General features: G+C 45.5%; 2 protein-coding genes across 2 annotated transcripts; both read left to right on the top strand.

The window, feature by feature from the left end:
* The first annotated feature begins 3,028 nt into the window (after positions 1-3,028).
* LOC136466132 (protein ALP1-like) lies at positions 3,029-4,313 on the top strand. Its single transcript, XM_066464593.1, has 3 exons — positions 3,029-3,496; positions 3,564-3,789; positions 3,865-4,313. The coding sequence occupies exons 1-3, from the start codon at positions 3,029-3,031 to the stop codon at positions 4,311-4,313; spliced, it is 1,143 nt and encodes a 380-aa protein (XP_066320690.1).
* Positions 4,314-4,553: 240 nt separating this feature from the next.
* On the top strand, positions 4,554-5,672 carry LOC136466131 (uncharacterized). Its single transcript, XM_066464592.1, has 3 exons — positions 4,554-4,590; positions 4,642-5,057; positions 5,133-5,672. The coding sequence occupies exons 1-3, from the start codon at positions 4,554-4,556 to the stop codon at positions 5,670-5,672; spliced, it is 993 nt and encodes a 330-aa protein (XP_066320689.1).
* Positions 5,673-12,757: the final 7,085 nt, after the last annotated feature.

Genomic DNA, 12,757 nt, shown 5'->3' with positions numbered 1-12,757 from the left:
GAGAACGGACACAATTTTGACCAGCATTTCATTAGTGCAAACTAAACCTGGAGATCTCGTGAAAAGTAGTAGACATGGGTAAAAAAGCATTAAACATCTCCATTTCAATAAACAAATAACAACTAATAAGTAAAAGGTAGACATGGGTAAAAAAGCATTAAACATCTTCATTTCAGTAAACAAATAACAACTAATAAGTAAAAGGCTCCAGATGTGAAACATAAGCTGCACCTTAAATTATTCAGTTATGTTAAACTACCATGTAAAATAGTTGTACTCGACATTTGAATCTGCATAAGCACAGAATAAACATTCACATGTATTGCTTCCTGCAGGCAACAGAAAATTTTTACACAGCTAAATAGGATGTGACAAAAAATAACTCAATTCATTTAGCAAGTCAATACGCCATATTTGGCTTATTCAGATAGGCAAGTCTGGCAGGGGACAATGCTGCTTACAAAACACACACGAAGGATAGAAATTGCACACAATCATTTTGTCACTCCCGGAGAGTGAGAGAGAGAAAGAGGGAACCAGGCCAAGTCCAGCCCGCGTCGGTGTCTTTGGAGAGGGGCGGCGGCGGCGGCAGCGACCACCAACGTGACGCTTCACAGGGAGGCAGCTGGCACGGACCCCCTGGCACCGTCACCCTGCTCGGCCTCAGCGATAGGGTTTCGTGGAGCACAGCAGCAGGCGCGGGATGACGAGAGAAGGTAGCGCCGTGGGACAGCGACGCTGGCGGCCACTGGCGTGGCCTGCTCGTGCGGAGGAGTCGCTGGCGGCGGTCACCCATTGGGGCATGGACATGGTGGCGCGTCGCAGCCCACGCGCGCCGTCACGTCCCATCAGCCCCTCGCGCGGTGAGGATGCGGCACGGTTCTGGCCGGCAAGACACGAGGAGGAGGAGGTAGGGTTTTGTGTACCGCACGTGGAGCGTTTGGAGGAGGCAGGGCCGAGTAAGCCGCTGCGGCGGCCACCGGAGGGGGCACGTGCGGCGCTGCGGCACGTGCTGAGGGCACCGCCGCTCCGCCCGCGTGCTTCTTTTTTGCGTCGGGGAGGGAGAGAGAGGGAAGAGGATAGAGAGAGGAGGGGGAGAGGAGAAGTGTGTGGAAGCTGAAGCGGAAGCTGGCTAATATATTTGGCTGACCGGATTTGAAGCAGAAGCCAGTGAAGGTAGAAAGAAGCAGAGAAGAAGTCGAGAAAGGGAGAATCACGAGTATCCGGTTCCGGTAAAATCCGATTGAAGAGGTCTGAAGCATGTAACGGGGGATCAAACGACAGGAAGAAATTTGGGCGACGTGGATGCCCTGAACTCTGACCAAAGCAAACTAGCTTAATGGTAGTAGATTCTTGTTCGGCCGTCACATCCAGCAGTGGTTGGAATAGCTCGCAAAATCCAACCACTTCACCTACTTTATTGCCTCCAACTGTTTGTTGTACCCCTATAGAAATAGAAGGGTTTCGTGCTCTTTCTTCGATTGGGTATCCCTCTCTTTTGTATCACTTTATCCAATTACGGTCTCGATAAGATTGAATGGCCAAGACATGGAAAAGCCATTATTCAATTGTTTTAAAAGAATGTTGAGCCGGGCCCGGGTATGTAAGTTCAGCGTCTCAGCTATGCGATCATTGGGTGCTAAATTACCTGTGTTCTAATTGTTTTAGGCAATCTGTGTTATTTTAAGGATTTAATCAGTGACTTGATTTTTAGTATCCCGCGGCCTATCTTTACCCCTATTTTCACCGAAAGTGTCGTCCCCGAAATCGATTCATGTAGTAATCTGCAACGTTACGTTTCTTTAATCGAGTTTATTTTGAATGCACATGTATTGTACTTTCTTGATCGATGAGTGCTTGCCAGTTGCTTAGGGCGCGTTTGTGACCCTGGCCCGGAGGCCCGGTTGCGCCCGTGGGCTGCAAGTTGCCATGTTTGTGGTCGATGGCCCGCAAGCGAGCCTGGCTTTGCAGAGCAACATTCGACCTCTCCGCCTGGCTCTCTGGAAACGACCGAACCCCTCGTTTCTTCGGAGCCGAGCTCATCTGCGACGCACGCGGGCGATTTTGGGCGGCGGCGGGGTGGCTCACGCGGGCTCTGGCGGGAAGGGGAAACGTCTTCATGCACGTCCCCGCTCTCCGCTCCCGCTCTGGCCGCCACGCGCGAAGCGAAATGGCGGCGATTTCGCCGGCCTTTATATACGGGTTCTCACTCTCCACTCTCTCCTTCTTCCACTCGGTGCTTGCTCTTCCACCTCCCTCGTGAGAGACCGACGGTGAGTTGTGGTGTGTGGCGGCGGCGGCGACCTCCGGCTGGTTGTGGGTTAGGTCACTGGCGCCGAGTTTCTTCGCCGCGTCCCCGCTCCGGCTGCTGCTGGGACTCCGTGGCAGCGGTGTTCCTCTTCTTCTCCATCCGCATCTGCTTCATCTTTTTCCCGATCTGCATCCTCTACTTCCAGATCTACCTACTCTCCGTTGTTTGGACCCCGAGCCAAGGTGAAATCGACCCCCAATCTTCTTTTTTGTGGTGCTTCTTGAACCTATTAGGGTTTCTTGTTCGTTGATGTTCATGATCTGTTAGGGTTTTATACTTGTTATAACTGCTTCATGCTCCTATTAGGGTTACTTGTACCTTGCTGTTCTTGATCTGTTGGGCTCGTGATCTGTTAGGGTTGTTGATCTATTTCAGATTTGTATTGTACCTTGCTGTTCATAACTGTTTGATGCAGTTGTTAGTGTTACTTGTACCTTGTTGTTCTTGATCTGTTAGGGATGTTGATCTATTTCTGATTACTATTGCTCTGAGTTTTTTGTTCCATCATTGGTCGATGATGTTGTCCACATAGTACTAGGAGGCATCACATACAAGATGCAGCCATGCTTTTGTTGGCATGCATTCATTTCACATTCATGTTGATGCCTAGTAGGGTACATTAAGCTGAAATCATGTTACATTTTTACATGCTTGTAGATGGATCTGTCTTTGAGCCGTGACATGCTGTGTAGGAAGGCAGCTGCCTTGACTGTTGTTATGGTTACCTTTGTGTCCACTAGGCTGAAAAGGAAAACCCCTGAACCTGAAACCCCACTACCTGATCCTATAGCACTGGCCCTGATTAGGGATGAAAATGAACAGCACAGACAGAGAACACTGAGAATGATATACAATTCCACCGATTCAGAGTGTATTTCTATGATTAGGATGAAGAGAGTTGCTTTTTTTAAGTTAGTAAGAACTTTTAGAGAGAGGAGTATTGTCACTGATAGGGAGGGGGTGTCAGTAGAAGAGCAGGTTGCCATGTTTTTATATGTTGTAGGGCACAACCAAAGATTTAGGGTTGTCCACCAGTCCTTTAGGAGGTCCATCCAAACTGTCCACAAGCACTTCCATCAGGTGTTGTATGCTGTGGGTGAGCTTAGGAATGAAATGATAAAGCCAGCTAGCACTACCACTCACCCAAAGATTCTTGGAAGCCATACATGGAATCCATATTTTAAGGTAATTGTATACCCTGGGTTCATTAGTTACATTAGACCTATTGCAATGACTGACCCATACTTTTTAGGATGTCATTGGCTTTATAGATGGCACTCATTTCCTAGCAAGGGTTCCTAGGCGCATGCAACAAGCTTTTAGGGGTAGGAAAAAGGATCCCACCCAAAATGTGATGGTAGCTGTGAATTGTGATCTAAAATTCACTTATGTCCTAGCTGGCTGGGAGGGCTCTGCCCATGATGCAACTGTTTTGGTAGATGCTGTAGCCAGGGAAGATGGCTTGAGTTTGCCAGAAGGTAATTGCACACCAACACTAATTACATATTCCATGGCCTATTAACACACACTCTCACAGTAGATGTCTTATGTAGGTAAAATGTTCTTGGTAGATGCTGGGTATGCATGCAAAAATGGTTTCCTACCTCCCTACAGGGGGGTTAGGTACCATTTGTCTGAGTATGGCCCAAGCAACAGGCCCACTAATGCAAGAGAGCTCTACAACCTTAGGCACTCATCACTTAGAGTGACTGTGGAGAGGGCTATAGGTGCACTGAAGGGCAGGTTTAGGATCTTGGACAACAAACCCTTCCACAAGTATAGGGCACAAGTGAAGCTTGTAGTTGCCTGTGCCATTTTGCATAACTGGATCCTAGGTTTTGGCATTGATGAAGTAGTGCCTGATGAGGAAGGTTTCACTACTTCTACTGATCCAACCAACCTGCCCCTAGCCCATCAGGACCAAGACTCTGGTGACATGGCTGAAATAAGGGATGCCATTTGCAATGCTATGTGGGAAGGGAGGGGAACAAACATTAGTTGATGTAATATGTTCTTGAATTTAGTTTCTGTACCCTGCTATGGAACTCATGTGTGTGTCATGGTGATGTAATAATTTGGTGGACAAAGCTGAGACCAATTTTATGCTTCATTCATTCTGTTCTTGAAACATTCTGTTCTTCATGATCTGTCAGTCTGTGGTTAGTTCATACAACTGTTAATATTGTTGTCAGTCTGTTCTTGACTAATTCTGTTGTTGATTTCATTACATGGCAGTCCTAGGATGGATTTAGGTGCATTTGAGGGTGGGTTTGTTGCTGGTACTTCAGTGATGGAGTAGCTCATCAATGGTGGTTCTACCCCTATTGTAGCTGGTGCTGGTGCTAGTGCTGCTGCCCCTGTTGCAGCTGGTGCTGGTGCTGGTGCTGCTCCAGGTGCAGCAAACCCTATTGATGTTGCTGCTCCTGTAGCTGGGAATGAGGCTATGAGGGCAATGAGGTGGACCAACACCACCTCTGCCTTTGTGCTAAGGAGGATGGCTACCCTTGTTAGTGATGGTAGTAGGCCTGAGAAGGTTTTTAAGGACAAAGATGTGAATTCTGTGGCCAAAGCCCTCAAACAGTTCTGTGGGGAGGTTGTTAGCCCAACTCAAGTGTACAACCACTTAAGGAAGTGGAGGCAGAAATGGGCTAGGGTGAGCAAGTTGAAGGACCTTAGTGCTGCTCTTTGGGATGACCAGGCTCATGCTATCATGCTTGAGCAAGAGCACTACCTTGGCCACTGCAAGGTAGCAGTTTGATCTCGTCTTTGCCTTGACTACCTACATTTGCCTTTCTTAAACTACATTTGCCCAACTCTACAGGACCATCCTAAAGATGCAGAGTTTCTTAACTGCCCTATTAGGTTCTACACTAAGATGGAGGCTATCTTTGCTAATGCCATGGCCACAGGCAAGTTTGCACTTGGGTCTGGTGAAGCCTTAGGGCAGAACCAGGCTGACAGTGTTAGTGCCAAGGCTGATGGTCCTCCTTTGACCCACACCATAGTTCCCAGTGAACAGGGAGGGGATAGCAAGGCCACTGAACTGCTTCCTACCTCCTCAGCTGCTGGCCCAAAGAGGAAGAGAGGGAACTTCTCTGAGGAGGAGATGCTCATGTTGACTAACATGTCAGATGCTGTGAACAATGTGGCCAATGCTCTTAGGGAGACTGGACCTGCCCATGTTGATGCCAATCTGTACCTTGCTGTGATGGAGATGCCTGGCTTTAGTGAGGAGGCACTTATTGTTGCCTACACCTTCCTCCTGGACAACAAGGCCCAAGGCAGGGGCTTTGTGAACATGAGTGATGCCCACAGGGCCCTTTGGCTTAGGACCTTCCTGGCCAAAAACTACTATGTGTAGTTCCACTATACATGAAGGGCTAGAAGGCCAGGAGGGGGTTGACTGTAGAGATGTATAGTTCCTCCACCCCCCCCTCACCCACTCTCTCTTCTTTTGACAACAGGACCTTTTGTGCAATCTACTTGTTCTTTTGACACCTGACCTTGATGGTGTAGTTTGCCTAGGAGGGTGGCTAACAATAGGTAAGGATTTGGGAACATTTGAGCCCTTGGCTGTTGGGCTGAACTTGGTATTGTAAGAAACTTATTTGTAGGCTCTGTTGGCTACTTTTTATTTGATAACTAGTTGCCTATTTTTGTTGTTTATGCCTCTGGTGGTAACTGTGGGATTTAAAGGCCTATGATGCATAAAACAAACTTGAGGTGGCTACCTTATTCTTGTTTTGATGGTTTTGTTGTTGTGCTTTCTTCTTTATTAGCCTATCCTTCTATTCTACACTTATGCTCAGTTGTACTCCACAGCAACAACATCCTCTTGTGATGGCTGATGGCAGTGAGTGCAACTATTGTTTATTTGCCTCTTTATTTGGTTCTTACAATTCTTGGTAGCCACCAATGACTAAACAAGGAAAATAACAGCTGAGGCTAATTTTTTTATCAAGTTGCCGATGATGTTCACCATCATTCAAACTGAATGATCGACTGAGGCATGACATTCAGACCACTTACATGTTCTACATTTGGTTGGTTTCAGAGAATGCCTCCCTGCTATGTGGTCTTTGAAGGGAAGAAACCTGGGATTTATTTTACATGGTATGAGTGTGCTAAGCAAGTGCTTAGAGAAGAAGGGGCTATCTATCAGAAGTACAACAACTATGATGATGCTCTTAGAGATTTTAATGCAAGAGTACCTCAAGAACCCTTGCTGTTACCAATTCATGCCCCTCATGGGGATGCATCAGCATCCCATGAACTGGTGACAGGTCTAGGTTCTGAAATCTATCCTCATTCACCTAGGCTGCAAGGCTGTTGTAAAAATGTTATCATCTTGATCTTGTTTATGGTTGTAGTTGGTCTGTCACTCAAGCTGTTCATGTGCCACAACTGTTGTTTTAATTAGGCCGATGATGACATAATAGGATGACTGCATTAGCTGGCTACATGCTTTCTGTTAACTTGTTGCCCTTCTCAGCTTGCCAAACTGTTAAATGTTGTATTTTGGCCAATGATGACACAATGGATCGATGCATTAGCTGGCTACATATCATTTTACTGTCTCTTATCTGTTTCTGTGAACTTTTTCGTTTGTTGGCTTCAAAACTTGACTGACCCATGCTTCTGTTTTTCTTTACTGACTTTGATTATCCCATGTAGCCAGTAATGCCATGAATTGTTAAATTAGCATGTCTGAGGCCAACTATTTCATGCTGAAACTTTGATTTGTTGTTGTAACGGTTATGAAAGAGCAACCTCATTCTCCTTTCATTCCTATCCATTTATGTTTGTTGTTATGGGCCTGGCCGACCACAGCCAAATGACAAACACTATCTCGGTGTGGTAGTTGGTGGCGGTTAGCCTCTCAGCCCGGCTGCCTCTTCGATGACAAACACAGCCTCGCCTGAGCCGGGCTCACTGGGTACACAGGCGCAAACAAGAGCTGTTGCACCACTTGGGGCAGGCCTGCCCAGGCTTGGGCCAGTTGGGCTGGCCAGGCCGGCCAGGTACAGGGTCGCAAACACGCCCTTAATTCATCCCATTAATCCAATATGATCAAGCATCGTCCTAACGTTTGTTGCTGAAACCTTCATGTTACACGGAGGCATGGAGCCCTTAATACTGATCTGCAGTTCGGGGAAATTCAATACTCTAGTTTCTTTCTCGGAACCTAGATCAATAAAGTGTTGTCGTGCTGTGAGGCCCCAAGAGATTCATGTTTCAGTATAGTCGGAGAGCTTTGATTCACAGTATTTTCATTGCCCATGGAGGCATGAATGATGTGACATTTTGACCACTACTCACAATCAACATGATAATCGCCCATCGGGGAAATGAAAGACCTCTCCCCTCTCCTCGCACCACCGTGTGTCCCCTCATCTGCTCATCCGCCACGTCACTGCTCGCGAGCGCCTGCAGCGTGCGAGCGCAGCAATCAGAGGCTCCGTGCGTCCGTCCACCAGTCTTCGCTTCACCGGGCTCTCACTGGCCACCACTCTGCAGACCAAAATTCAACACATCATGAACTTTCCGTGGTGAAAGAATACACTCGGCGCTGGTCGTTCCTGCACCTTTCCAGCTTGCTGCGCGACTTGTTCTTCCTGGATTACCGCCGTCCCTCGCTCGTGCACGGGCGGACAGCGAAGAACTCCCCAGGGACCCGCCGTCGCCGAGGCCGTCACCGCCATCTCGGGCATCCCAAACAGACCGGCGCCGAGAGCATGTCCAAGAGAAACCAAGCACCGTGGCAGCGAGGTTCGTCAGCAATTCAGCACGCTCACGTGGAAATGGTGTGGGGTCGGGCCGCCACGTCCGTCGTGCAGCTCGGCGCGGTGGATCACCAGCCGGCGGGTGTGAGGATAAAAGGACGCGGCACGACCCGTAGCCGTAGGTAGGCAGGAGAGGCACTGGGTTTTGCCCCGTTAACGTTTAGAGAACGACGTTTAGCCTGTTCGTTTGGCTGTGGCTTGTCGTAAACGATCGTAAATTTTTAGTCGGAACAGTATTTTTCTCTCACACAAACCAGCAAGCAGTACTTCTTCACGAACCAGCAACGATACGAACCAGCCGACCGAACAGGCTGAAGCAGTACTAGTGATACTTAATCCAAGCTTTTCCCTATCCACAAATTCGAGATCAAAGTCATAGAAGGGTAAAGTGCCTTGATTGATACCAGATTCAATGGCAAGATAAACTAATGAGCGACCAATGCACAGGCAAAGACGGGATTTTTTTTTTGTTTCTGATTATCCTAAATACGTAAGACAGAAGCAAAATTGTGCGCAGGCCAAAACTTGTGAGAATTAGATAGCTACAGGCAAATGAGCAAGCCCACCTCACTGTTAGGCACTACAGGACCACCGAAGTTGAGTGCTACTGTTCACGATGTTTGCAAAGGCATTGCCAAAAAAACAATAGCAGGTGACAGTCTCCAGAAAGCACATCATTTCCAAGTCACATTTCCCATTGTTCAGTTCAACCCTTCACCTCCAGCTTTTCCCTTCACTTCGTCATCTTCTTGTACTCAGCTACACAGCACATTGAACAAAAAATGAGAAATAAGCCACACATCCAATGCTCACAGAATTAGGGTGAGGCATGATCATTTAAACTAATGATACACTCATCGCGATGGAAATGTAGGAATGTCTCAACATTTATCTCATTAATTTTGCTATTCTGTATCTCCTTAACTTCGTCATCATCTGCAAAGATGATGATGCAAGAGTCTCGGTGATAGTAATGAACCCAGGGAATGGAAGCATTCGAAACAACAACTAGGTTCCTCTTTTTTGGGTCCATAGTCACCAAATCTTGGAAGCTTGTCGTCCTGCCAGCAGTATTCATCTCAGGAAACATATCCTCCAACCGCTTCTTGAGAAGTGGTGATTTCTCTTTAAAACCATCGATAACCAGATGCATGCAGTTAGGCAAGAGAAACCGCCTCAACTTCTGCCAACTCCTCAAACACTACTACAGAATGGACTTGTTGTCCCGGGCGGTAACAGCCTTTAGTCCCGGTTACCACGCCGGGACAACGATCCCAGGACTAAAGGTGGAACCTTCAGTCCCGGGTCATCGAGCCGGGACTAAAGAGGGACCTTTAGTCCCGGTTGGTAACATCAACCGGGACTAAAGGCCCTCCAGCCGAGCAAACCTGGCGCACCCTTTAGTCCGGTTCACCCTTTAGTCCCGGTTGGTAACTCCAACCGGGACTAAAGGTTCCTTTTCTTTTTCTTTTTTTTTTGTTTAATTTGTTTTCAGTTCAGTTACACGTATTTGTTTAATATATAATATGTTTTTATGTACGTATTCTACACTGCTAATATAAATACACGCATGCGTATAATTACATCTAATTCTCATCTTGAGCATTATTATATTCGAATAAAGTATGAAACTATATATATTATAGATATATATATATGTATATATACAACACTTTCATAATCTTGTTCTCGAAAATAACGATATCAATAAACATTTAATTTACATCATTTATTCCTTAGGATCGAAGTAGAACTCGTCGTTGGGATTTAGCATTTTTTCTAAAAGATATCCTGCTATTAACTCTTGAACTGCTTTCAGATGGTCTTTTTGCATGACCCTTCGTTTCAACCATTCAGTCTTGCATTTGAAATAAAAGAAAAAGTATTAATACACATATATGTATATATATTCATTTAAAAATAAATAAAAATTGATATATACGTACTCTGAGGACATCTTCAGGAGTTCTTCTTATGTCCGCAGTGATAAATTCACAAACGTAGTATCCACACAAGTTATTACCTGGTTCCTGCCGCAAACACCACTGTACGAGAAGAAGATTATTCTCATCATCTCACACGTAAATTGAAGTACGATATAGTAATTAAACACGTGGGGAAGTGTATATAGTACAACTTACTGGTATTTCAACTACATTAAGTGGTGCCTTGCAATCCTTGCGATGTTGCCGAATAAACTCTTTCCAAACCCTGTGCGACCAATAATGTACGATCGTTAATAAATTATGGCAAAGTCTATTCAATAATAGTTGTGCGCGAGAGATCGAAATTACCCCTGGATAATGTCTATCATATCTTGGTATAGCGCCCGTTCTTTTCTCAACGAGTCAAAGATTAGTAACCGACTTGAGTTTAACTCAATGACAATGAGTATCCAGTGAAAACTGCATTGGTTTATACACACACGTACATGCATATAAGTTGTATTGATATTACATAAAATGTGTAGACTACATTATTATTAACACTTACTCAAAGTTGTACGGGAAAAGTATTGTTGTCTTGTCGTGCTGCTTCACGAAGAACATCATGATATTCTCCTGTGCTTCAGATACCCATCGCTCCTTGACAATAATACCAGTTTTGAATACGATATAAGGATCAATGAAGCCAACATTTGTAGGTCTGAAGTTATCAAATATCCATCAAATTATAGCTCAAAAACTTTGCTTACGTGATCAACTCGGCGAGCATTTCTCCACCAGACGGCACCGTACTTGGCCAAGGAAGAGCTCCGATTCTATGAGAAAGGGAACACGGTCTTCCACGACCGTTGCCGCTCTCCCTCGTAGAATCAAAGCTCCTCCTTGACGTCCGTTACCGCTCGGCAGAGAACATGCTCGCCGACTTGAACACGGTCCGCAAGTTCAACTAGTACGGATTTTCTACAATTTTCTAACTATTTTCTAAGTTTTTCATTTCATGGAAAATTTAATTCTAAAAAATAAAAGGCATGATTTCTAAGTAGTTCATTTCATGGAAAAAATAATTCTAAGTGACCTGCTCGATATCGGCGAGCTCGCGGACGTTTAGGTTGCCGAGGATAGTAACATTTGTAGATGACATTTGTAGGTCTGAAGTTATTAAATATCCATCAAATTATAGCTCAAAAACATGTTTCAGTAAATAACCATCCGTACTAGTTGACCTTGCTTACGTGATCAACTCGGCGAGCATTTCTCCACCGGACGGCACCGTACTTGGCCAAGGAAGAGCTCCGATTCTACGAGAAAGGGAACACGGTCTTCCACGACCGTTGTCGTTCTCCCTCGTAGAATCAAAGCTCCTCCTTGATGTCCATTACCGCTCGGCAGAGAACATGCTCGCCGAGCTGAACACGGTCCGCAAGTTTAACTAGTACGGATTTTCTACAATTTTCTAAGTTTACATATAAAATCATAATAAAGTCCAACATATAAAGTTACACATGCATCTACATCGCAAAATAAGATAAGCTACTAATAAAACATAAGAGGATTAAGTTTGTTACCTCCAAAATCGAAGAGCAACACCAATGGAGGGGGAGAGAGCAAGAACAACAGCAAGCTGAAAAACAGAGGCAGTGAGTTTGAATGGAATGGCTCGGGCTCGGGGAGGAAGAAATGAGCTGAATTATAGGCCGGGATTATTAGTCCCGGTTAGAGGTCCAAACCGGGACTAAAGATTAATCTTTATTTCCGGGACATCACCCAAACCGGGACTAAAAGCTTTAGTCCCGGTTGGTAATACTAGCCGGGACTAAAGACTCCTGCCCCACGGACGACCGTTGGGCAGGGACCTTTAGTCCTGGTTGGTATTACCAACCGGGACTAAAGGGTCCTTTAGTCCCGGGGCCAAAAAAATGCCGAAACTAATGCCAAATTAGAACATCGTTCTAAAGTCTGTTCTCTAGTAGTGAAACTTGCGTTCCCTTTCAACTTTCAAGAAGAAAGTAGTTCTGGGCGAATACCTAAACCCTTTTTTATCTTCCATGTATGTCCATGTTTCCTGTGAAAAACAAGCACACGGTGAGTTTAAAAGGCACCAGAAACAAAAAGAGAGTGCGGGAAATAAAGAGGCAGGTGAGTTCAAAAGGCACCAGAAACAAAAGGAGATGGAAGGAAACAAAGAGGCAGGGAGGCGGATCGATGAAAATAGTACGTACCAAAAGTGTTGATAATATCAGATGTCCTTTTGTTATTGGTTATTCTAAACTGAGGGGATCCTTTTAGACTAGATGACCAAATCTGAATGTCCTTCTTGATAGCACAGCCTGAATAACCGTCCATTCTAAGGAGTTGATTAGCTAGAAACATGATTTCCCTTGGCTTATGAACTGTGACAAGTTTGGTGAACTATGTACGCGATGACCTTAGAAGTTAGAAGCAGGAAAGCATCACGATCAGGATCAGACACCGCATGCTCTGGCACTATCGCTCCATAGCTCTACCAAGGAAAATTGTTTCTGCTCACACTTCATTAGAAGTGCTAATACGAAAATTACCTCGGCGAAATCACTGTCATTACATGGCACATCCTCAAATATCTCCACCCAGGTCAATTGTTTCTCCTTCCAAATGTTAAAGGCTAGCTTGGCTATTCCCTTCTTAGTAAGCCTACCAAGTGCTTGTCCACCACTCTGGATCTACTTCAGTTCATCAAA

This window comes from Miscanthus floridulus, chromosome 7, assembly GCF_019320115.1.
Source record: "Miscanthus floridulus cultivar M001 chromosome 7, ASM1932011v1, whole genome shotgun sequence".
In the NCBI taxonomy this organism is placed as follows: domain Eukaryota; kingdom Viridiplantae; phylum Streptophyta; class Magnoliopsida; order Poales; family Poaceae; genus Miscanthus; species Miscanthus floridulus.
Note: the sequence above shows the minus strand (reverse complement) of the source record. Positions and strands in the feature narration are given on the sequence as shown.

Excerpts from the sequence above, each read along its gene's own strand:
- LOC136466132 (XM_066464593.1), top strand. The coding sequence starts at position 3,029 with ATGGTTACCTTTGTGTCCACTAGGCTGAAAAGGAAAACCCCTGAACCT. Across the intron at positions 3,497-3,563 it reads CATGGAATCCATATTTTAAG|GATGTCATTGGCTTTATAGA; the intron begins GTAATTGTATAC and ends CATACTTTTTAG. Across the intron at positions 3,790-3,864 it reads TGGCTTGAGTTTGCCAGAAG|GTAAAATGTTCTTGGTAGAT; the intron begins GTAATTGCACAC and ends TGTCTTATGTAG.
- LOC136466131 (XM_066464592.1), top strand. The coding sequence starts at position 4,554 with ATGGATTTAGGTGCATTTGAGGGTGGGTTTGTTGCTG. Across the intron at positions 4,591-4,641 it reads TGAGGGTGGGTTTGTTGCTG|CTGGTGCTGGTGCTAGTGCT; the intron begins GTACTTCAGTGA and ends CCCCTATTGTAG. Across the intron at positions 5,058-5,132 it reads ACTACCTTGGCCACTGCAAG|GACCATCCTAAAGATGCAGA; the intron begins GTAGCAGTTTGA and ends CCAACTCTACAG.